Raw genomic sequence first — 26,174 nt, 5'->3', positions numbered from 1 at the left:
AATAGTTCCCTTTCTTCTGTTGAACACTGTTGTGTTTCTGACGTGATGCGTGAAACTGCCTTGGCCATCTTAACCCTGAGGGTGGAGCAGCTATACTAACATGTTGAGCAGACCGTCAGCTGTCCTCGATGATGTCAGTGAAACATTTAACTAACCTCCATGTCAGGACTTATTTTCACTGGAAATAAAGTTTCCCCATTGTTTTCTAAGCCATTTTGAGCTAGGTTTTCTGTTACTCAAAAAGCCATCCTAACTAATACAAGCTGATTCATTCAATTCAGTTAAAAGTTTAGTAAAAATAAAAAGATTGGTAACTAATTTGATCTTGTTTCTATTGGAGGCTTTACACAGTATGGACTTTAGCACAGTTTGAGCATTAAATACAGTATTTTATTTCTTAATAAAATAACAAGGTTTATAGAGAAAGAATGAAAAACCTCTTTAGGGCTTGATTTCTTAACTTAAAGTCCATGTTTTAGGTGAGTACACATTAGCCATCTAGGAGAAAAGCATGTAACTTTTATCAGATTCTCTAAGGAACCTGGAATTCTAAAAACGTTAACAATTCCTTTAGAATAAATAACTTTGAAAAACTCCAATGCTCAGTCAACACTCATTAATTAGTTAATGTCAATTTATGATAAACACATTGGTTTTATATATAAAGTTAACCATGGCAGTAAACCTATCCGAAATCAGAGGACACTTTAAGAGACTAGATATTTTACAACTTTAAATTAACTTCATGCAATTCTAACTAACTGGTAACTCCTACATCACTGAAGATCTCTCTCTAATTTACCTTAGAGATAAGGGCCCCTAATGGAGTAGGGCTTGTTAAACAGTTAAACAGTTTTGGCTCTCCAAACATTATGGCGTAACCAATGATGCTACTGATAACCAATCCTGGAAGGAAGGATAGGAGGGAGGAAGGAGGGAGAAAAGAAGAGAGGGAAGGAGAGAAGAAAGACTAAAACTTCAGTAGCATTAATGAGAGGAATGTCTGCTTTTGATGAGATACCAGAGAGGTGACAGTCTTTCTTTTATTATAAAAACAACTAATTTCAGAACAAATACATGTATTATCACATTACAAACATTAAAAACAGAGAAAGCAGCTGGTGAACAAGGATAGATGGATGCCCTTGGACCACCAATATTCACTAGATTTGACTACAAAACTTGGGTGCATGAACCAACTGCAACTGATCTAGGTTCAATTTCATGAAACCAGAACAAAGACAAATCAAAAATCATTTTTAAGTGATTCCAAAAAGCAGATAAAAAAAAATCAAATATTCAAAATTATTCTACTTATTGCTTCTCTACAGACTATCATTACTGTTGCACAACTTACCCTGACAATCAGGATCCACTTAATTAGAGAGAGACCAAATCCTGAAATGGCCCCATACCTTCCTGCAGCTGAAGTGGTCAGGCAAAAAGACAGGAAAAACCCAATCCAGTTAAAGAGGAATGCCACTGTAAAAGCCAAGAGAAAAAAAGAGGTCAGACATGTCCTGTTACCCAAGAAGCAAGAGTGCCCTAAGGGTGCCCTCTGTACTTGCTTCTGCTTAAATGGCTTAGCCCACCCTCCAAAACCCTTATCCCACTTCCCCAAAACATCCATCCTCTGTCTTCCTCCCAAAAGCAAACAAGAAAACACAGTCTCTGGATATCAGGTGTTATATTATTACATCTACTGCTATATACGCTTTCAAAAATGCCTTAATATCACCACACTGAATACTTATGACTTGTGCCCTTTACTGTATGTGTTACACCTGAGTAAATAAACATTATTTGAACATTAAATTAGTGCCCGCCAATAATCTGATTCAAGTCATTCACCTCCTGCTTCTATGAATTTTGACAGCTTATGTAACACGTCACCTCTAAAAGCACTGCATTTGCTTCATATCTTTTTAATACAGTAAATTAAAGAAATTGTTGCTCACTTCCAAGTCAGGCATATGGAAACCTAAATGCAAAATAACATCAAGGGGGAAAAATCGGGCTGACTTTGATGTATTAGAAAATAGAAGCTTGTAAAATAAAATTCATCGAAGGCATTTAATTCCTATTCCACGGTCAGGAATGAGTAGGAGGAATGCTAAGGGGCCTTGAAGATTGCAAAACTGAAGCTTATTAGATCATGTAAAAATGAAGCATCCCCCAAAACTGCTTTAATTACATTTTGCATAGGTATTCACAGAAATAAAAGACAAAGAGAAAGGATATTAAAAGTGTACTAAGCTCTGAACATCTCAGGAAAAGGCATCAAATATAATGTAATATATTAAATAAAATGTATTAAAATAAATATAATGTATTAAATATATGTAATAAATATAATGTATTAACTCAACTAGTTCTTTTAATTCAGTCATATTCACTCATAATCCAAAGCACTCTGGTTTGTGGGAAGTGGCTCTGCTGTGTGTATATACTTACTGAAAAAAGTTAACATGAAAATCCCATCGTTTCCTATCCTCATCTGGTCAGGATCATCAAAATCATCCCGACCCACAAAATCCTCATCCTAAATGAAAAGAAAAGGTAAATTCACAATAAATTATTTCAAGGCAAAGGAAAGACATCAAGAAAAACAGAGAAAGGGACGAAAGTGAGTTCCAATGAGAAAATATACTGCTTCGGCTCAATTCAAAACTAGGAGCATTAAGGCTTTAACTATATGTTAAAATTTTCATTTGTCTTATAAGTAAAAGATATAATTTTTCTCAGTGAAAGGAATTTTTCACTTTATAACCCAAGTTCAACAATACACTTCAAAAATTATGAAGTTCACAAAGAACTGTTCACTCTTCCTTTTATATATATATAAATATAAAGAAAAGAAATATATACATAAAGAAAAGAAAAAGAAATTTTTCTTACACATTTGGCTTAAATTCTAGAATATCAGCAATCCAGGGCCTGTTTAGCCCAGAATATTCGTAATCCTGGGCCTATTAAGAAGATACCATTGACTAGCTCAAGTGCTTTATGAGACTGACTTGGGGTGGGGTGGGGTGGAGCGGTGGAAGAAGATAGTGTAATCATACGTGAAGAGTCTAACAGCGCTGCCCACTGCTCCATAACCATTTATTTATATTGGTACATAGGTCTGAAACAACCTCACTTCCAATCTTGTCGGCAGATAGGATCCTTTCCATCCTAACCTGAAAACACAGTGTTGCAAGTCTAGAAGGAAGATGATCTTGACCAACAATGACACCAACATATGCAACTTACCTTTTCAACTAATTGTAGATAAGTGTTGAGATATTGAAAAATAAATGAATATACGCTTAAAAGTAAAAGTGGTAGACTTGTACACAGTACAATGAGGGTTCCTCAAATGAAAAAAAAAAAAAAACTTTAGGGAGAACCAAAACTTGCCCTACACAGAAAAAGGACTGGGAAATTCACAACAAGCTGCCAACTGGCTCCCCTGGGGGATGGGAACTGAAGAAGAAGTGGCAGTGGCAGCTTTCATCTAATTTAACACCTTTCCTCTATTGTTTGAAATTTATATAAGAATGTATTCGTTTTATCTTTTTAAAAATACGAAATAGCTAGTATTATAAATGCATACTAGTAGGATAAATAGGCTTTGCCAAATTAGAAAGTAATTCTGTTTTTTGCATAACTACTCAAAGATGTACTACAAAAATACATGGAAGTAATGCCTAATCATATTACAAATGCCTTCTAGCTGTTCTTTCTGTCCTTGGTATCTCTACTACCAGGATTCCTCCTACAAACTGTTGCCAGGTTAATGTTTCTAAAACACCATACTTGTCTTATCATACTCATGCTTAAAAACTCTGAAAGATTCTGTGTGACCTACGTGTAAGTCTAAATGCCTCAGCCTAGCATTCAGAAGATTCTATAACCTACGGTTCTGGTCACGAACTCTTTGCTCAAGCAAAACCAATTACTACAACCACAGAACCTGCCCTGCACCTGGCTGATTCACATCTGCTTTCTGAGCTTTTCCTTCTGGAATGTTCTTATCCATCAAAAATCGGGGCCCACTTCAAATCCCATCTTCCCCGTGATCACAAAGTTAAAGTCACAGTTCTTAACGCTCACTGCTCTTGTGCTGTTCCTTAGATATAGGTCTTCGTGGGCCTTTTCCCCAGCTGCATTTTAAGCTCTTGTATGGCAGGAGCATTGCTTTATACAAAGCCTTCCACCTATCCACTGCAAAATACATAGCACATTATATAAAAAAGTGTTCTATACGTGTTGGCTGAATAAAAGAGCCCCTTAAGAAGTTCTTAAATGTGTACAAAAGCATTCTAAAGAGTTCTGTGATTAATCAGAGCTAATCTCCTGGTCTATTTCATGGGACAGTTACCATAATCCAAGAGGTCTGGAGAGTACATACAAGGACTTTGGAGTCTAGAATATCTGGGTTTGACTCACCTATGCTACTTATTAGCTATATGACTTTGGGCAAATTATTTAATCTCTCTGGGCCTCAATTTTTGCATTTGTAAAATAGGGATAATATAATCTCTACCTTGCAAAGTTATTGTGAAGACTGGAAACAACATACAAAATACATGTAAGCATCAAGCACTGTACCAACCACGTTGTTTGCTTCCAATACATGGTAACTATATTAAGACTGTTTTGTCTTTAGAGAGTGAGCTGCATGAGGGGTCTTAGTTTCTCCCCAGCACCTACAAGAAGTGAATGCATTTCACCAGGTAGAATCAGCCTAGACTAGGCTTGTAAACTATTACTTCTGCCCAGCAGTGGTTTTATGAATTTCACCCCTCATAGTATAAATATGATCTGCGAACAGTCTACTATCCTAAGGCCCGAACTTCTGGGGCTTGTGTCATTGCACTGCCCAGACCAAATTTCTGTTCTTGTTCTTATCTTTTACTCTAGTTTCCTGTCAGGCCTAGGGTCTGGAGCCTTGATTGCCCCACATTTATGGGGACTGGATCCTGCTTTCCTTTCTCTCAATATCTCACCCAAGGCCCCACCTGCATCAGCTTCAACCTGAATGAATATTTATGAAAACACAACTGTATCACTTATAGGCCTGACATCACGAACCAAGAGTGTCCAAAATTCTCCATGGGCTTTCATCACACCCCACCCCCACTCCCATGAATTAACATCAGGCCAGATGGGATCTGAATTCACTGTGCCTCCACAGATGGCATGATCTGGACCGCTGGTGGCATGGGGTTCATCTAGATGATTGTTAGAGCCCTTCTGAGTTTAATTCTATGAAGTTCCACTTATTTATTCTCTCCATAGACTCCCTAGCAGCTATCTACCTAACACCAAAATATTCAGTGTGCAGAATCAAGGCAAAGTTGGTGTATTTCCTAAATCAGCCCCTGCTCCAAGATGTTTCAGCCATGCCAGGAGACTTGAGAAAGTGATGGCAGTAGGAGAGATATAGGGAAAATGAGCTGGCTTGACTAGTGATTTTTCTGCTCATTTGTATCTTTTACCTCATCATTTTCAGGAAAAGATAAGAGTTTATTATCCCAAAAGAAAATGTATCTGCTTTTAAACACTAGCTGTACTTTTACTCATCAATTTAATCGTAAGTAATATCACAAAGTGGATAATGCAAAGAACTTAATTCCCATAAACCAGCACCAAGTAACATGGTAAGTTGGACTTACTCTTCCAGGAACCAAAGGGATAGTAGCTTCAGCTTTGGTTCTCTCAGCTTCATCATAACTGGGCAGTGTGGTAGCCACATTGTAAGATGGGGGCTTTGGAAACCCAGACTCATCTTTGTAGTCAAAATATGCTGCAGAATAAAAAGGAAGTCATAATAATCTGAAGATTAGTTGAAATGAGGAAAAAGAGGATTTCTGCTAACTCTGGCAAACAAAAACCAGCCATTCCTCTAACAGTACATACAGAATAATTGAATCAAAAGGTGTTTAAAGATGAACATAAGACTGGGAATGATTTTTAAATGTATCCACTTTTCAATGATCTAAATTCCACATTCACTTTGCCCTCCCAAGTGCTTCTGAACACTTTTTTTTGGCTGTTTATGTGGTGTGTTCACAAAAGGCATGTAATATTAATAATGGAATAAGGTAAAATTAAACTAAAAATAATTCACCTGTGTGTTTGGAAATCTGTACCATGGTGTCCTCCCATTTATAAACATGAAATAAACTTGAAAAAAAGTTAAAAGTCATTTCTCACAGATTTTGGCCCTTTTGATTCTTTCACATTATTTTTGCCATGTATTGTTTTCTGTGACATGCCTAAGGTAATTAGGTAATTACAGGTTCAGTTACAGAACCATTATTTATTTGTGTGAAATCTTGCATTCCTTCTTTCTAATACTGCATCTTCATTTTCACTGACTTCTATTATAAAAGATTCAATATGTATTATTAGAAAAGTTCTATTTACAAATGGATTAAATTTCTATACAATTTTTGAAAACACTTAAGAATTCTGAAAAAATTCCTATACTTCATCAAGATTAACATTTTTCTTTTCTTTTTTCTCTTTGGTTAATTATAACTAACTTCTAATTTTACTGTAGTATATTACTGAAATTATCAATCAATAGAATTCACCTCATTAACAGAAAAAAGGAGAAAAATTCTGTCTTCACATGGGCAGAAAAAGCATTGATAACATACCTATTAATAACAAAAAAACTTAGTAAATTAGGAATACTGTAAAAGAAAACTATGATTCCTTAACCTTCTCACAAATCTCTATGAAAAATCTAGAGTAAATATCATAATTAATGGTAAATTATTAAAAGCTTTCTCCCCTAAGATTAGAGAATCAGACAAAAATGGCCCACCATTCCCACTTCTAATCAAACATTATCTTAGAGGTACTACTAGTTGATACAATATGGAAAGAAAAGAAAATGTAAGACATAAGGATTGGAAAAGAAGAAATCTATCCTTAACCATGGATGACATAGTTACATATGTAGAAAATCCAAGAGTATCTACAAACTATTAGAATTAATATATGAATTTAGGAAAGTCTCTGAACATATAGTTAATATAAACCATCAACTGTATTTTCATATGCCAGCAACAAAGAGAAAATAAAATTATACACGGACCTTTTATAACAGCACCAAAATACACCAATACCTAGGAATAAATCTAATTATCTCTATGTTGAAACTCACAAAATATTATTGAGAGAAATTAAAGAAGATCTTAATAAATGGGAGGGATTTAACATAGACTGGAAGATGCAACATTATAAAGATGTTAATTGATACACAGATTCAATGCCATCCCAACTAAACTTCCAGCAGAATTTTTGTTTGTTTCATCCGTTTTATGGAAATTGGCAAACTGATTCTGAAATGTAAATAAAAATACAAAAAGCCAAGAAGTATCAAGGAAATCTTGAAGAACACAAAGGCTAAAGGACCTAATTACCAGATATCAAGATTATAAAGTTCTGGAATTAAGAAAGTTAAGCACAGGCACAAAGATGAATAAATAGACCTAAGGACAGAATATTTAGTCCAGAAAACAGGCGCGCGCGCGCGCACACACACACACACACACACACACTCACTTGATTTATGACAAAGGTGACATTACAGCAGTGGAAGAAGAATGAATGGTCTTTTCAATAAATGGTGTGGGACCAAATGGATATCCATATGGAAGAACAACCTTGACCACTACCTCACACTACACAGAAAAAACAATTCCAGATGGAACGCCCATCTATCTAAATGGGAAAAATAAAATATCAAAGGTTTTAGACGAAAATTAGGAAAATGTGTTACTGAAACTAAAGCTGCCACCTAATCCAATTCAAGAAATTTGTTTTTCTCTATGTCAAAATAACTATTTTACATACATTACACATACACATACATATATACATGCATGTATGTGTATATAAAACACTGTATATATAATTTCCTTAAAAATTTCTTTTTACTTTTAATTTAAAAGTTAATTTACAAATTGAAGGGTACAATCTGCATTCGCCCACAGCCACAGTAATTCTGAATACATGAACAAAACTGATACCTACTACCTTAAGGAAAACTTTTTTTTTTGGCTGCGCCACGCAGCTTGCGTGATCTTGGGTTCCCCGACCAGGGAAGGAGCCCAGGCCGCAACAGTGAAAGCCCGGAATCCTAACTACTAGGCCACCAGGGAACTGCCCTTACTACCTTAAGTTGAGGGAAATCAAGAACATTTTTATTTCCCTATTTCAACAGAGTTTTAAAAAATGGGATCCATCAATATAGACACCTCACATAATTTTAAGTTTCCATGAAAAGTTTAACGACAATCTTTTCCATTTTATTTAATACATTCAAAACAAACAAAAATCCAATATTTGTTAGACTGTCCAAATTTATACACCACAAATTAAAACAGGTAAAGTGAGTATACAAAATAGTGACTTGTGCCTTTTATCCCCCTGCCAACATGTGTGCACCACTCTTATTTCTAACCATCAGCCATGTACTTGCCACTCTGCCACAATTGTTTCAGAGAATATGGAAGAGGTTCCATCAAAACTGGTCAATTTTCAGTAATTAAAGTAGAACTGGTTATCATAAAGATCTAATTACCAAAAGTCCTGAACTACTGCAATTTTCTTTCTTCTCCCCCACCCCTTCTAAACATGCGTGTGCAAATTATAAAGATAATCTGGTATAAGATGGGAAGACGAAAGGTTAATTAAGGATGGTTTTAAACTATGAGAAACAAAATGAAAGAGCTGGGAGACTTCTAGTTTTTTTATTAAGAATTTATTAGCATAAAAGAAATCTAACATACTATATTCCAGGTCACAGGTACTAGAATCAAAAAGCAAAACAGGGGGCTTCCCTGGTGGCGCAGTGGTTGAGAATCTGCCTGCTAATGCAGGGGACACGGGTTCGAGCCCTGGTCTGGGAGGATCCCACATGCCGCAGAGCAACTAGGCCCGTGAGCCACAACTACTGAGCCTGCGCCGTCTGGAGCCTGTGCTCCGCAACAAGAGAGGCCGTGATAGTGAGAGGCCCGCGCACCGCGATGAAGAGTGGCCCCCGCTCGCCACAACTAGAGAAAGCCCTCGCACAGAAACGAAGACCCAACACAGCAAAAATAAATTAATTAATTAATAAATTCCTACCCCCAACATCTAAAAAAAAAAAAATGATTAAAACAACAGAATTTGGTTTAAAAAAAAAAAGGCAAACAACTAATGAGCAAACTACAAAAAGAACAGCAACAGAAAAAACAGGTGATCACCTGGTTCCTGAATTCTACCTCCTTTATATTAAGAGTCTCTTGGGATGAAACTGAGTTCCGTAAGAAAGCCACATTGGAATGGGGTTTTATCTGTTTTTCAGAACAGTGACTTTTTTTCACCACAGACTACAAACTAAAACTGATGTCAAAGATTTCTTAAGGAAAGCTGAAGCAAACACAAACACCAACAAATACATAGCAGACAAAAGCCTCTGGCTGATGCATTTCAAGAGCTCAGCAGCCACCTCACCCTGTTACCTACCTGCACTCTCTGCAGAGATGCTGCTATAAGGTGGAGGAGCGTCCCCTGCAGCTTGTTCCGGCTCTCCAGGCTCTTCTTCATTCTGCAACTAAATAAAAATTTCATATTTTAATGCAATCATAAAGCCAATTAGACAGAGGAAAACCTGAAAACTGGAATAGCCTTTCTGGAAAGCTATTGTGCAATGTGTTTCAAAAGCCTTAAAATGAGCAAATCCTTTGCGAATTATTCTACTCCCAGGAGTTTATCCTAAGGAAGTAATCAGACAGAGGCAAAAAAGGTAGCCATAAATGCTATTGCAGCAAAAATTAGGAACAACCTAAATACCAATCATTGGGGACTTATTAAATAAACTACAGTTCATCTCACAAAGGATTACTAAGTAACCACAAAAATGAAAATGAAGAAAATTCGATGACTTGAACAGATACTCGTGCTGTACTGTTACACGAAAAAAGCTAAGTTTACCAAACCGTATGAATCATATAACTTGGTTTTGAAAGACAGATATGTGATGGAAAGCAGGTCTATAAAGATAAACATCTACAGTTTACACTGGTTATCTCAGGAGATGCAATTAGAGGGGATTTTTTCCTTGTGTATATGTATGTTCTAATTTCTTGTAATGAACATTTATCACTTAATTTTTTCCATTAGAAAAATAATCTAATAATAACAATCTGTTAAGGCAAAGACAAATCACAGTAAAACCAAAGTTTACCATTATATCCAGTTTGTGCATAGAAATTATATCTTAAATAATTGAGATATTTACAAAAACATAAAATTCCACCTAATTCTACATATAACCTCTGTCAATACATCTTCCTCTTCCATATCTCAGTAACTTTCTCACTAGTCAAATCTACAGCTCCAGTTACTTTAGATAACTGACACTGAAAGTGTCTTCCTACCACTGCCAGTCTATATAGTCTATGCAACTCATCTTCATAAACAAAGACATGTGATTTAATTTTTCCACTGTCACGACTACAGCTCATTTAAAAGATGAACTGGCTAAGAGTCAGTCTATTGATGGGCAGATGGGAATATGCTTCAGAGGTGATGGAAGTATTATTACCTGGTCTGGGTGCTGGTTTTGTGAATGTCAACTCCATTAATGTTTAGTAAATGTTATATAAATATATATGATTTATGTAGCTTTCTGTGTCTATATTTTACAAAGGAATTTTAAAGAAAAAATTAAAAACATTAAAAAAAAGATGAAGTGGCTGAGAATGGGAGTCAATCTGTAAAGTACTAACAGAGCATTTATCAGTGTAACTGACTTGGGGGTCTGCGTCCCAGCTGTGTAACATCAAGATATATAGAGCCAATTGAGCCAGTTGTAAAATACAAACCCCTCTAAACCAACTGCTGCAAAGAACTCTATCCTGAATTGAAACAGAAAAAGAGAAAAGCCTGACCTGTCCTAACATGAAGTAGGTATTAAAGTAATATCTCAGCCTCCAATCTCTATGCTATTCAAAATCGGAAGCCAACAAAACCTTTCTGATTAATACTGCCAAGCATTCAACTTCAAATGAATTCTTCTCCCAAATTTTCATCAACATCTACCATCTGGGCACATTTTTTTGAACCCTAGTTATCTAATGTTAAACCTAAGGCATTCCCAAAATAAGTGCATTGTAACATAAGATGAATTTTCCTTTCAAAAGAAAGGAAAGGACAAAATAGCTACAGTAAATCCAAATGTTCCTGGGAGACCAAATCAGTAAATTATTTAAATAGAGTTCCTGGGGCCACGTTCACTTGGAATACTTTTAACATCATCTGTAGCTCTCTAGACAGGGTATTCTCAGCCTACTCCTACCTAACCACTCTTGTGTGCTGCAAAAAGTACAAAAAAGCAGCAAAAAAAAAGTTGCAAAAAGCAGCAAAAGGAGTCAGCAGCAAAAGCAGAGGCAAATACAGACTCACTTTCAAGAATGTTGCCTTAACTTACTGTAGCCAGTCATGTTCTTTATTTAAACCCTGCTTGATATTGTTTTTTTCCAGCTTGATACTTTTGATTTGATAATTCTTTCATCTCCTGAGCTTGGTCAAATAATCATGTTACCTCTGCATAATTTAGGTTTTAGAAAGAAAGCATGAGAATTCTAAGAAATACAGAATTCTAAGAAATAAAGCATAATGGAGTTTTAATGCCTGTATCTACAAGATAGGTTGCCTGTCTCCTAGCAACCTGGAAATGTGAAATTTGATCATTCCACACCAGGGTAACAGATAACAAAGCAAAGAAATTCCAATTGGCTCAGAAACCCCCATTTTCTCTTTGATGAGGAAAAAAGAAACATTTCCAGATGAAAATTTTTACTCCATTAAAATTCACCACTTCAGAATCATATTATTATTAATAATTAGTCATTAATCATACTAATATTATTTCTAACTGAAAAAACATAACCAACAAAAAACACCCACTATGATTATGGAGGCTCCCCACATACTGGGATGATCCCAGGACCTCACTCTACAGGGTTCCCAACTCTGGTGTTTTCTATAATGCTGGTGATAAATTTAGGCTCCACCAAGAAAGGTGTTTAAAATGAAACACTATGATGTGGGAGGGAAAGAGGCAATCACCTTCAAGAAGTATTTAGTGACCACCATCTGTGTGAATAGTAACTTGTTATATAACAGAAGCCCTAACTATACATCTTTTTACACTTTGGGGGCATCTATTGCCATTAATTTGGCTCTGCCAGCCAAACAAGCCAGGCACTCACTAACAGGGGCGGGGGGGAGGGGAAAGGTGGGGAGGACTAGAGCTAGAGTGGGCCTTACCTATAAGGCTATGAAATTGGTTACCTGGTTCCAAAATGTATTTTTTAAAATATTTCTTTATTTTTTAAATTTACTTAGGCTGCACCAGGTCTCAGTTGTGGCATGCAGTATCTTTTAGTTGCAGCATGCGGGCTTCTTTAGTTGCAGCATGCGAACCCTTAGTTGTGGCACGCGTGCGGGATCTAGTTCCCTGACCAGGGATTAAACCCGGGCCCCCTGCATTGGGACCGCGGAGTCCTACCCAATGGACCACCAGGGAAGTCCCCCAAAATGTATTTTTAAGGTTCTCCTTTTCTGTCCTTGGGAACCTTTCCTGTGCAGCCCTCCCTGCCATATCCCAGGGGTTCAGGGATCCTCAGGCTCTCCCAAGGCTAAGACAATAAGTGTCACTGTCAATTTGGGGCTGGCGTTGGAAAGATGCCCAGTCTCTTCTAGCAACTGGGTCAGTGGAAGCTTGAGTGCAACCTACCTGTTACAGATCCCTGGTTGTAGGGGATACTGAGAGACAAATCTGAGAAGTGGTGGGACTTTCTGCTCTCTCCCTACTGCGGGGGGTGGGGGGGTGGTCCTTTGATTGTGTAATTGTGACAGATAATAAATACCTTCGCGGCTCTGGATTCTTCTCAGTCACATAATTTTTTTTAACAATTCTCATCAATTTTACTTATCTCCAAATAAGATTTAAACTGTGGCTTTTCCAAACAGAATTATACAATTACCTATACATGCCATATAAACTACTGAGTTTAATACAAAAGTATGTCTCCACTGCTGACAAAGGAATAATTCAATCATGTGAAAATTCAGATGGTCTTTCTCTTTGCCACTCCCCGGACAGTGCCCTTACTCCCACTTTCCTGATTACCTGCGTTCCTCCTTATACTCTGAGCAGACTCTGTTATGGCTCCCCAGAAGAACCCTAAAACTCTTCCACATTCCCATTTTATAAATATGTCACAATCTCCTATGGTACTTCTTAGCCTTGATCGCCCTCAGGTTGAAAAAAAAAATTACCTACAAATAAGTACTAAAATGCTTTGTCCTCTAGATTTAGCCTGTGAAATACAGCACATCTAAAATAAAGGATGTTTTTCCTTCCTCCGTATCCTATCCATATTGTTGCTATTAGAAATAAGTATATGGTGTTTTAGTTGGACAACAGAATCTCCCATATAGAAATCATACATAGCTCCAGTTCTAATAGAAGAAAACTTGAATTAACAAGTTTAAAGACACGTAAACCCTACAGGTTTAAATTCTTATTTGAGCTCCCACCCCAGTAAGAAGGCTTCCTCATTGCCCTCCCATAAGTAGTTCTAAAGATGTTCTCCAATTCAGAAATAAGCTGTTTTTAAGCAACAGAAGAGCAAGGGCTAGGATTAAGCCTAAGTAAGGGTCAACATTTACAACTGTACAGGACGGCAGTACCTAAAGGCACTTACGTAAAAGTCATTCTTGGATTCTATTTACTAAGAATGGGAGAACAACAAGAAAACCTACTAAACAACAAAGAGAAAAGCCAAAAACTCATAAATCCATGAGAAGAGGTATCAAAATATGCCTCATAATTCACACAAACAAATATGTGGAAAATAATGCTGAACTTATCCGATAAGTCCATAAAGTTACAAGTATTTTCACCACTCATTTTTTTCTTGGGTGAGTCCTATTTAAACGGCAAGAAAATTCCGGTAAGTTTTAAATCACTTCTTTAAGTTAGTAACAGTCTCAGAAAAGCCTAAACTTTAGCTTTAAGTGCTATTTACCACTTCTAATTTTAGAGTTAATTTCTAAAACTTTTACTTAAAATGCAATTTTTTAAACCTCTCATTACCAACCCACTATTTCTGTGTACTCTTTAAATCCCACCAAATGAGACAGTATCATTACCAGAAAGTAAACAAGCACATTTCTTTAGGTAAACAACTGAGTATGCTATTTTACTGTGTTGTTCAGAAACAGCTGAAGTTTGTGAGGACTATAAATTTTCTATTGTATATAGACTATAGTTTTTTTTGTAATTGAAGTATAATTGACATTCAATATCATATGATATTACTTTCAGGTATACATTATAGTAATTCAATATTCATATACATTTCAAAATGATCATCACCGTATCTAGTTACCATCCATCACCATACAAAGTTGTTACAGCACTACTTACTGTTTTCCCTATGCTATACATTACAACCCCGTGACTTACTTATTATATTTTAAAACTGGAACTCTGTACCCCTTAATCCCCTTCACCTATTTCACCTGCCCCCCAACCCACCTTCCCTCTGGCAACCACCTGTTTGTAGATTTTTAATTGTATATAGTATACTGACTATAAAATATTCTACCACCACCAAATTCTTTACATTCAAGAATAGTTCTCCTGGGACTTCCCTGGTGGCGCAGTGGTTAAGAATCCACCTTCCCAATGCAGGGGGCCCGGGTTCGATTCCTGGTCAGGGAACTAGATCCCACATGCATGCCACAACTAAGAGTTCGCATGTCGCAACTAAGGAGCATGTGTGCCGCAACTAAAGGAGTTGGTGAGCTACAACTAAGGAGCCCACCTACCTCAACTAAGACCCGGCACAACCAGAAATAAATTTAAAAAAAAAAAAGAAAAAAAAAAGAATAGTTCTCTGCTAAAGGTAATTTTGACAAAGAGAAATTCAACAATAAAAAGACAATCTAATTTTAATAGACATTTCTCCAAAGAAGATATACAAATGGCCAGTATACATGAGACGCTCAACATCATTAGTCATCAAGAAATGCAAATCAGGGGCTTCCCTGGTGGTGTAGTGGTTAAGAATCCGCCTGCCAATGCAGGGGACACGGGTTCAAGCCCTGGTCCGGGAAGATCCCACATGCCACGGAGCAGCTAAGCCCGTGCACCACAACTACTGAGCCCATGCGCCACAACTACTGAAGCCCGCGTGCCTAGAGCCCATGCTCTTCAACAAGAGAAACCACCAGAGTGAGAAGCGCGTGCACCGCAGCAAAGAGTAGCCCCCGCTCACCGCAACGAGACAGAGCCTATACACAGCAAGGAAGACCCAATGCAGCCAAAAATAAATTAATTTAAAAAAAAAAGAAATGCAAATCAAAACCACAAGCTACCTCGTCACACGAATGAATATGGCCATAAAAAAAAAAAAAGGAAAAAAGGGGGGCTTCCCTGGTGGCGCAGTGGTTGAGAGTCCGCCTGTCGATGCAGGGGACACGGGTTCGTGCCCCGGTCCGGGAAGATCCCACATGCCGCGGAGCGGCTGGGCCCGTGAGCCATGGCCGCTGAGCCTGCGCGTCTGGAGCCTGTGCTCCGCAACGGGAGAGACCACAACAGTGAGAGGCTCGCGTAAAAAAAAAAAAAAGGAAAAAAATCAAATGTTGAATATGTGGAGCAGTTAGAACCCTCACATACTGCTGGTAGGAATGTCAAGTAGTACAGCCACTGAGGAAGACAGTTTGGCTGTTTCTCAAAAAAAAGTTAAACACAGAGTTATAAAAGGATCCAGCAATTCCACTCCTAGACATATACTCAAGAGAAATGAAAACAAATTTTCACAGAAAAACTTATATATGAATGTTCATAGCAGCATTATTTACAATAGTCAAATGGTTCATCAAATGATGAATGGATAAACAAAATATGATATATCCATACAAAAGGATGGATAGGAATAAATCAACCTAACAACAACAAAAAAATGGCGGTAAAGTACTGATACGTGCTAAAACCTGGGTCAACCTTGAAAACGTTATTATGCTAAGCAAAGGAACCAGTCACAAAACGCCACATACTGTATGATTCCACTTATATAATGTCTCCAGAAACGGCAAATCCAAGAGAGACAGAAAGTAGACTGGTGGTTGCCAGGTGCTGGGGAAGGGAAGAAAGGGGAGTGACGGACTGCTAATAGTGTCATGTTTCTTTTGGGAGTGATTCAAATGTTCTGGAATTAGACAGTGGCAATGGTTGCAAAACCGTGTGAACACAGTAAAAATCACTGAATTGTACACTTTAAAAAGATGAATTTTATGGTATGTGGATTACATCTCAAAAAAAGAGTATTTTCTAAAACTGCAAATCTGTATAATGCACATTTCATTTAAAATGACACTGAAAACTGACTATTCCAAATCAGTATTTCCTTGCTAAATCAATGTCTATGTCCTTTAATGGGAGGGGATAGGTCCTGATCCCATAAATATCTCCAGAGCTTAACACGGAACACATATATATGAATGGATAAAAAGAAAAAAGAAAAATAACACAATGAATTATAACCTCATCATGATTTTTAAAAAATTCCTTAATATTCTCCTTTCCTGAAAAGAAAAATATTAGGATCAAGAAATTAAAAGATAGTTTGACTAACAATCTGTTTTAAGAGCTGAGAATAAACATCATGATTTTTTTCTACTTTGTTTACCTAAAGATAACTTTAAAAACAAACAACCACCGGATTTAGACTATCCCCAACAGCAGCTCTCATGGCAGAGGGAAAAGATAAATGCAAATCCTCTTAATAGCAAAATGAAAACACAATTAAAAATCAAAATTCACCAAAGCAAAGTAATTAGAATAATGCTTTAAAAAGACAATGGCAATAAGAGGTGAAAAGTATACTACAGTAAACCTCCTCAGAAAGGCCAGCAGTTTGTAAAGCTTACTATTTAAAGATGTTTGTGGTTATCACCGTTAACATACATAAGTACAACTGATGAATATAATCTGGTTTGGAAGGAGGGAAAATATTCTAACTCAGTATTTATGTTAGTCCTTAGAAATGAGAGCAAATGCTACAAACTATGATCACCAATTTGATGGTTTTTCTTCTTTTTTTCACCTGAGGTCCAAATAACAAGTGAAGGCATACCATCCAGAGAGAAAAGAGGAAGGCAAGATAGTAGCCACTCATCACCAACTCCAACTTCATTAAGAAGCCAAGGCACTAGGAGAAATAACTCCTCATCCATGAAGGCACTAAACTAGCCAACTATGGCTATGACAGTGGCATTGTGAGATTTTTGGGTGGCACCAGAAAGCTGCCATCAACCTGCCAACCCCTGGGATCCACATCTTACATCCAAGTATTTTCACTACTGATGGCTTCACCAAGGCACTGTCAAGTAAATGGTGCCCAGTGTTTTCTGTCACCTAGCTTCAGCAAAATCTACAGCCAAGAACCTTCCAGGTTAATGATAAGTGCCCCCCCATCCCTTGCCATGCTTCATGATTTTATAAAGATTGGGGAAATAAGGAACAATCACATGGTTTTCAAATAGGTAAGTCTCTCTGCCCCTGAACATAACATGTTTTAAGAAGTAGCATCCAACTATGTACTAACCAATCCATGACTTGATTCTTACCTCTTCTCCACTTTTTGGTTCCATAAGAAAACTCAGTTCCTTAGTTCAGCGCTCCAGAACCCACTTGGAGAAGGAATTAAACGTCCTAGCAAAGGCAAGTTGAACTGGAGACTGAACACCTGGCTTGTTCCCCTTGCCTCTGACAGGACAGTTCATCTTTTGTTTACAGAATAAACAATATGAAAATAGGAGCTAGATCAGATTCATTTTAAAATAGTTTACATAAAATCTAGTCCATGAGTGGTAAATACTGTTTGTGTTTTTAAAACCCTACATGTTGTCCTCGTCTAAGATACGTTAAAGCTCTAAAATATCATCATGAAAGCAAAACTGAACTCCTAATTATTCACCACTTAAAAGGATATATTAAGCAACACTTTATGAAAAAAGAATTGTCCCAACAGAACGTGGACTACAACTGGCATCTATTCAATGGTTCTTTTAAATTTCAAGAACAATTTTTTACAATTATCTGTTCCTATTTATAAACTCACAACAGAACTGAAAGGATTTTGGACTTGGCATGCAGAACATTTCTAGTCTCCATTAAGATTTTATACACACATATACACACTAATACACACATATACATGTATGTGTAAATGTACACATATAAAGACATATATATAAAGATACATATATTTAAGATACATATATACCATACATACATATATATGTCTCTCCTAAAATCCTGACTGGTAAAACAATTATATAATGCAATATTAAAATTACAAAAGAAGTCAACCCTTTTAAATCAGTACAATGCAAGGCTATCATCAAACTACATGCCTATCTAGCAATATATTTAAATTAGTTTGATTTGTACAACTTCTCTGAAAAACAGCTGTACTGCAGAAAGAGTACTTAGAATGTAAATGTGGCGACTTCCCTGGTAGTCCAGTGGTTAAGACTCTCCATGCTCCCAATGCAGGGGGCCCGGGTTCGATCCCTGGTCAGGGAACTAGATCCCGCATGCCACAACTAAGACCCGGTGCAGCCAAAAATAAAAGTAAATGCTATTAATGTAGATACATAACGTACAGGAATAGAATTAGATGTAAATATGTTGTGATTCATGCTTTCCATTCTCTCCATTGCCTTTTCTTCTGCAATAGCCCACAACAGCATTCCTCATGGATAGTCAGAAATTTGAATGATTTCATTCAATGAAATTTTACCAGGCACTATTACATGCCACAATCACACCAATTTGACCATTACCCCTTAATATTCCTGAAAGAACACTTCCATTTTTTCATTAATTTACTAGAAAGACTGGTTGCTATTTTAAGCCATAATAGTATTATTTAGGCTGATAATTTGGGATATTAAAAAGTTAACTTGATGAAATTTGTTAAATGATGCTTTATGTACAATTATTAAGATCAACATTTGTCAACATGGACAAAATAACTTTTCCATTAAATCTACTGACAGAAGCACTATTCCTATATACCATTATAATAAAATGCCAAAGGAAATTCTTTCTTAGGTACAGTTACTGGTTTCTTCTGGGCTCTACTTGTTTTTCATATGTCAGTATTTTCTACTCTGTGGTCAGCTTAGTGTTTGGGTCATCACAAGGGATGGCATATTTTTATCAGCAAGTTCCTGCAGAAGTAGTACATATCCATCTTACAGATCTTCAAAAGTGAACTATCAATTTCTTCATTTATCGTTAGCTTTTTTGTGCACAAGGACATGAAGATGTTCACCCACATGTGCTTCTCAAATTAAGAACTTTTATTCATTCAAAAGACCCTACTGAGAGAATGAAAAGACAACCCAGAATAGAAGACATATTTTCTGGCCAAGGACTCATATCCAGAATACATTAAAAAAAAAAACTTCTAAAAAGCCGTAACAAAAAGGAAAACACCGAACAGAAAAATGGGCAAAAGTCTTGAATAGACACTTCACAAAAGAAGACAGCCAAATGGCTGATAAACATATTTAAAAAGTGCTGCATTTCAATAGTCATCACAGAAATGCCAATTAAAACCACAGATAATAGTTAAAATAAAAAAGCAGAAAATACCAAATGTTGTTGAGGGTACATAACAACCAGAACTCTCATACTGGGAATGTAAATTTGCAGAGCCACTTCAGAAAACTGTTTAGCAATATCTACTAAAGATGAATTCATACATACTGTATGACCCAGCAATTATACTCTAGTTATACATCCTGACAGAAACACACATGTTCACCAAAAGACATACCAGGATGTTCAAAGCAACAGTATTCATAAAATTGGAAACTACCCAAATGCCCATCAAGAGCAGAATGGGTAACTAAATTACAACTTCACACAATGGAATATTATACAGCCATGTGAATGAATAAACTGTAACAACACACAACAGCAAGGGTGAATCTCATAAACATAATGCTGAGCAACAGAAACCAGACAAAAGAGCATTTACTGTACGATTACACTTATGTAAAGAGCAAAACCGGGCAAACCTAGTCTGCCAGCTGAGTGGTCACCCAGGGCACGGGCACAATTGGAAGGGCACATGAAGGGAGCTTTTGGAGTGTTAGTAATGCTGTTGCTTGATCTGGGTACTAGTTAACGTGCATGTTCAGCTTGTGAAAATTCACTGAACTACAATACACATTTATGATTTGTGCATGTTTCTGTATGTAAATCATACTCACTAACAGTTCCAGAAGGGGAGAAAAGGAGACTGGCAGAGGATTCGTGAAACCGCGTCCCCCTAAAACTGAGTTCCCCTGCTCAGTCTATGATTAATCTCCTCCAAAACTTTATTTCATTTCTGGTTCTGCCCCTGTTCCTCTCAGGATTGAGGGCTATCAAAGAAAAGGGGGAAATGAAACCAAACAGGACCCTGTAGGGCCTTCCCAGGTACAAAAGGCTCTTCTTGTCCTTTGTTTCTTTTTTAAAAAAAATTTTATTTATTTTTGGCTGTGTTGGGTCTTCGTTGTTGTGCGCGGGCTTTCTCTAGTTGCGGTGAGCGAGGGCTATGGGCGGGGGCTACTCTTCGTTGCGGCGTGCGGGCTTCTCATTGCGGTGGCTTCTCTTGTTGCAGAGCACAGGCCCTAGGCGCACAGGCTTCAGTAGTTGTGGCTCGCAGGCCCTTGAGCACAGGCTCAGTAGCTGTGGCACACGGGATTAGCTGCTCTGCAGCATGTGGGATATTCCTGGACCAGGACTCAAACCCGTGTCCCCTGCATTGGCAGGCGGATTCCTAACCACTGCGCCACCAGGGAAGCCTGTCCTTTGTTTCTTGTTTGCAGAAAGAAAAGCTTTAGTCTCCTAGGCCGCAACTACTGAAGCCTGCATGCTCTAGCACCCGTGTGCCGCAACTACTGAGCCCATGTGCTGCAACTACCGAAGCCTGTGCACGTAGAGTCCGTGCTCCGCAACAAGAGAAGCCTCCGCAATGAGAAGAGTAACCCCTGTTCTCCGCAACTAGAGAAAGCCTGCGTGCAGCAACAAAGACCCAACGCAGCCAAAAAAAAAAACCCTTGCCTGAAAGCCATCAGAGAGTTTGGGCCTTTTGAGCATAAGCTGCCCGGTGCTCCTTGCTTGGCACCTTCAAATAAACCCTTATTTTGCTGCAAATACCCACTGCCAGAGTTTGGCTTTCTGTGCCACAGGCACACGAGCCCTTGCTGGGTTAACAGTGTAGACTGTGAGCCCTCTGCAGACTGGGACCTTCATATGGTTCACTGCTGTATTCACCCCAGCACTGAACAGTGAGTGGCATATCATGGATACCTTATTAGCACATGTTGACTCAAGCAAGCATGGAGGTGTAGCTTTAACAGAAACCTACCTGAAGAAATGGCAGATAATCTTAATGCCATCTTGACTTACTAGTTCACATTTATCTTATTCATATTACTTTACAAATCACCAAATAATATAAGGCTAGGTATGGAGCCACATGCAGATGACTGCTGTATCTGTGGAAGGGACAGTGATGATGATTCCATGAGTGATCAACAGCAGGTGGCATCCCCATCACTACTTCATGCTTCATAAAGTACTATGCACTACATACATCAACACTATGGTTCCAGAGTTACCTAGTTTAAAAAGAACTGGTAACAAGAGTATAAGAAACAAAAAAGAGAAACAGACCTCTCCAACCTTCAGCTCTTAGGAAATAAAACATTTAGCATAGTGTATTGGGTACAAATAGGTATTCAGTAAATGTTTGTGGTACATACGAAGGGAAATTGGTATTTTGATTGATCACACTAATTCCTAGAAAGTTTTCCCTTCTAAAAACTACCAATTGGCATATCCAAAAAATGGAATATTCTACATTAAAATGATAGTAAAGGGACTTCCCGGTGGTCCAGTGGTTAAGAATCTGCCTTCCAATGCAGGGGACATGGGTTCGATCCCTGGTCAGGGAACTAAGATCTCACATGCCACAGGGCAACTAAGGCCACACGCCACAACTACTGAGCTCACATGCCACAACCAGACAGAAGCCCGCGCACCGCAACTAAGACCCGACGCAGACAAAAATAAAGAAATATTTTTGAAAAATAAGCATGATTATAATTTCAAAAATAATAATAATAATAAGATAGTGAAGTCAAATGTACAGCCCCAGAAAGTGACAGACATGCCTAGAATCCAGAGACTCACGCTGACTGCAGCCTGCTTGGCTCTGCTAGCCCCATGAGCTACCAGAGCTCTCTCAGCTATGCTTGCTCATTATTATTATTATTATGTGATGATGATGATGATGCCTGGAATACAGCATACTGAGACAGAGATTACGGATGGGGAAAGGTATTCTATTCAAGAGGCTGCCTTAACTTAGGCCTGGTCATGAGGTCCCCTTCTCCTGCAAGAACGAGAACCAAGAGGGAGATTCATTAAGCATTTCATATCTGTCCCTTCACCCTATCAGAGAATGTTCCAATACGCAAGTGTATAATTGCTTGCATTTTATAATTAACACCACTCAAAGAACATGTCAGGCCATGACTGATGTTTTTTACCTCTCTAAGTCTAGAGCTTACCAAAGAAAAGACCATCAAAAGAAGTAATTACAATCATAATTTTCCAGCTGAAGATTAAACACACACATTTGCCTCTTATACCTTCCAAAATCCTCTCAAATGTAAATGTTATTAAAGTTTTATTAAATTTGAGGCCAAAAAAAATTCAAAATGGATTAACAGGAGACGAAGCAGCAATAAAATCCCGCAAGTTAGAAGCAGGAAGACAGGAAACAATGTACACAGCAGACCCAAGAAACCTGAATCCTAACCCAGAAAGCAGAAAATCAACCTGTCTTGCACTATACCCTCTAAAGGCTCAAGAATCAGTGGTAGCAGGTACCAGCAGAAATAACAGTGAAAATGAGATTTAAAAGCAGAAAGGGAAGTTGGAGATCCAGTTATTCATTCATTCATTCATTTATGGCTGAGTTGGGTCTCTGTTGCTGCGCGTGAGCTTTCTCTAGTTGCAGCGAGCGGGGGCTACTCTTGGTTGCAGGGTGTGGGCTTCTCATTGAGGTGGCTTCTCTTGTTGCGGAGCACAGGCTCTAGGTGCGTAGGCTTCAGTAGCTGTGGCATGTGGGCTCAGTAGTTGTGGCTCACGGGCTCTAGAGCACAGGCTCAGTAGTTGTGGCGCACGGGCTTAGTTGCCCCGCGGCATGTGGGATATTCCCGGACCAGGGCTCGAACCAGTGTCCCCTGCATTGGCAGGCGGATTCTTAACCACTGCGCCACCAGGGAAGCCCAGAGACCCAGTTAAACAAACACAGCTCCGGGAATCCCCATTAGAAGACTCTCTCTGGAGAGACTGAGGTGGAGAGGTCTGGACTGGAGACACCAGAGCTTAGGAGAAAGAACAACATATCAGAAAAGAGTGATTAAGTGAGAGGTTTATGTACTAAACCTTGAGATATCCCAGTATTCCTCCGCCAATCAGCTCCCAGAACAGTAACAGTCAGGCCTATTCTCTGGGGAAACTGACCAGCCCAAGAAGAAAGATCTAAAAACACTGTCACACAAAGAAACAGCCTAGTTAGATTAGAAGGCAAGAAGCCCCCGCAAGAAGTTCCATCAAGTGTCCTGAGCTTCCAAACTGCTTTACTGATTGTGCACTCTTAACCAAGCAGACAAAGACCACCACATACTTCTAACTAAAAGGTCATAAAAGACCAAAGCAAAGAGAATAAATGCAACACGGAGGAAAGAACTACGCAGGAAGGTGTAAACTTTAAAAAGAAAGAAAAAAACTTTCTGTAATCTCAGAGAAATAAGAGAAAAAAAATTAAAACCATAACACGAGGACAGTGTGCTACTAAAATAGGGGGTAGGGCCAATTAAAGAGTTTTTGAAAATTAAAAATAACAGATTATTAAAATTTTATCAAAGAGTTAGAATATAAAATTGAGACTCTCTCATAGAAAGTAGAGAAAAACAGGTGAAAATATGAGAAGAGGTTAAAAAAAATTTTAAGGGACTTCCCTGGTGGTCCAATGGTTAAGACTCCGTACTCCCAATGTATGGAGCCTGGGTTTGATCCCTGGTGGGGGAACTAGATCCCACGTGCTACAATTCAGACACAGCGCAGCCAAATAAATAAAATTTTAAAAATTAAATAAATAAACAATTTTAAAGAATCAGTACAAAAGATCCAAGATCCAAGGAGAGAAGGAAAAAAAAATTAAAGCAGAGAAAAAAAAATCAAACACTTTTTAAAATTTCCCAGAACTAACGGACATTAAGCTTCTAGACCAAAAGGACCCACTGAGTGCCTAGCACAACAGATGTAAACAGATCTACACCAAGGTACAACATAGTGAAATTTAACAACACTGGGGACATAAAGAAGCTCCTAAAGGCTTCCAGAGAAACAGAGAAAGTAGGCCACATTTAAAGAATCAGACATCACAATTGGCTTCGGTCTTCCTAATAGTGGAACCTAGAAGGCAATGCAACAAATGGCTTTCAAAATTCTAAAGGAAAATGTTTCCAACCCAGAAGTCGAAGTAAGGGTGAAGATTAAAAAAACACAAAACTTTAACCCCCATGCATTCTTCCTCAGAAAGATACTGGAGTGTATGTTCCATGGATATGAGACAATAAACCAAGAAAAAAAAAAGATGTGAATCAAGGGAAAGGGCTTCAATTTAAAAAGTTGGAAAAGGAAATCCCTAGGATGACAACTAAACAACAGACCTTGAGAACAGCCTTCTAGAACAAGTCAAAAAGCCAGGAAAGAGCCACACACACCACCCTAACAATGAAATCAATAAAATAACTGATGTGTTTGAAAATATCAAAAAACTATTAAGAGGGGCTTCCCTAGTGGCACAGTGGTTAAGAATCCACCTGCCAATGCAGGGGACACAGGTTCGAGCCCTGGTCCGGGAAGATCCCACATGCCACGGAGCAACTAAGCCCGTGCACCACAACTACTGAGCCTGAGCTCTAGAGCCTGCGAGCCACAGCTACTGAGCCCACGAGCCACAACTACTGAGCCCGCGCCCCTAGAGCCCGTGCTCCGCAACGAGAAGCCACCGCAATGAGAAGCCCACGCACCACAACAAAGAGTAGACCCCGCTCACTGCAACTAGAGAAAGCACGCGCACAGCAACGAAGACCCAGCACATCCAATAAATAAATAAATAAATAAATAAATCTAAAAAAAAAAACAAACCCCAAAAACCATTAAGATTATTAAGTGAGAGTCTGAGGGTGAATTCATGTTATAAGCAATTTATGATATATACGTAGAAAATCAGACAAACAAAAAAAAATGTTGTTAACTAGGGAAAATAAGGTACTGTCAGGCAAGGAAAAGTAACCACAGCATACAACATATTACTGAATACTGATCTAACTACATTGTGGATATAACTATACTAGAAAAATGGAGAGACAGGAACTGGGAGTACATGCAGTTGTGGGAGGGTGGTAAAAGAGAGCTAAATCCTTAAATCTCCTAGTGGTAAGTCAATTAAAAAAATTTTTTAAACCCTGAAAACTGAAAAATCAAGAAGTAACAGCCTATAAATGTTTTTTACCTTCACAGATAACAGCGAAACAGCAAAAGAAAGAGCTAAGAAGCAGGTAAGTAAGCAGGAGACTGCTGTTTTGGGTAATAAGCCTGTAAGATCGATCTGACTCTAACCTATATGTAAGTATAACTATCTGTAAGATATGAAAAATAAATTTAAAAAGATTAAAATGTGATTACAAAATGTGTCATGAAAGAGTAATCTCGTATTCATGGGAAACTAACCTAACTGGGGGAGAGGGGAGGTACTCAAACTCCCCTTAGGACAGACTACCTAAACTGAGAGGGGAGCTGGGAAGAAGGGAGCATTCCAGGTAGAGGAAGTAGAGCAACAGGAGAGCTCCTGGCCAGAGAAGGTGATGTATTCCACGAAGTGAAACAAGTTCCCCAGGGAAACAACAAATCATGAGAGTCCAACGCCACCCCTTCTCCCAAGTCCTGGTCTCCCCCATCTACC

The 26,174-nt window shown here is 38.2% G+C and overlaps 1 protein-coding gene across 2 annotated transcripts in view; it reads right to left on the bottom strand.

Annotated features, from left to right (window-relative positions):
* NDFIP1 (Nedd4 family interacting protein 1) overlaps positions 1–26,174 on the bottom strand; it is a 53,775-nt gene that overhangs the window by 14,243 nt on the left and 13,358 nt on the right. For both annotated transcript variants that reach the window (XM_079918409.1, XM_079918408.1), the window contains exons 2-5: positions 9,514–9,601; positions 5,664–5,794; positions 2,455–2,542; positions 1,358–1,482 (exon numbers count right to left, since the gene is read on the bottom strand). In XM_079918409.1, the coding sequence (XP_079774535.1) occupies positions 1,358–1,482; positions 2,455–2,542; positions 5,664–5,794; positions 9,514–9,601 (432 nt within the window). The remainder of the gene's footprint in view (positions 1–1,357; positions 1,483–2,454; positions 2,543–5,663; positions 5,795–9,513; positions 9,602–26,174) is intronic.

This window comes from Stenella coeruleoalba, assembly GCF_951394435.1.
Source record: "Stenella coeruleoalba genome assembly, chromosome: 3".
NCBI classification, from domain to species: Eukaryota; Metazoa; Chordata; class Mammalia; order Artiodactyla; family Delphinidae; genus Stenella; species Stenella coeruleoalba.
This window is presented reverse-complemented; position numbering and strand designations above follow the sequence as displayed.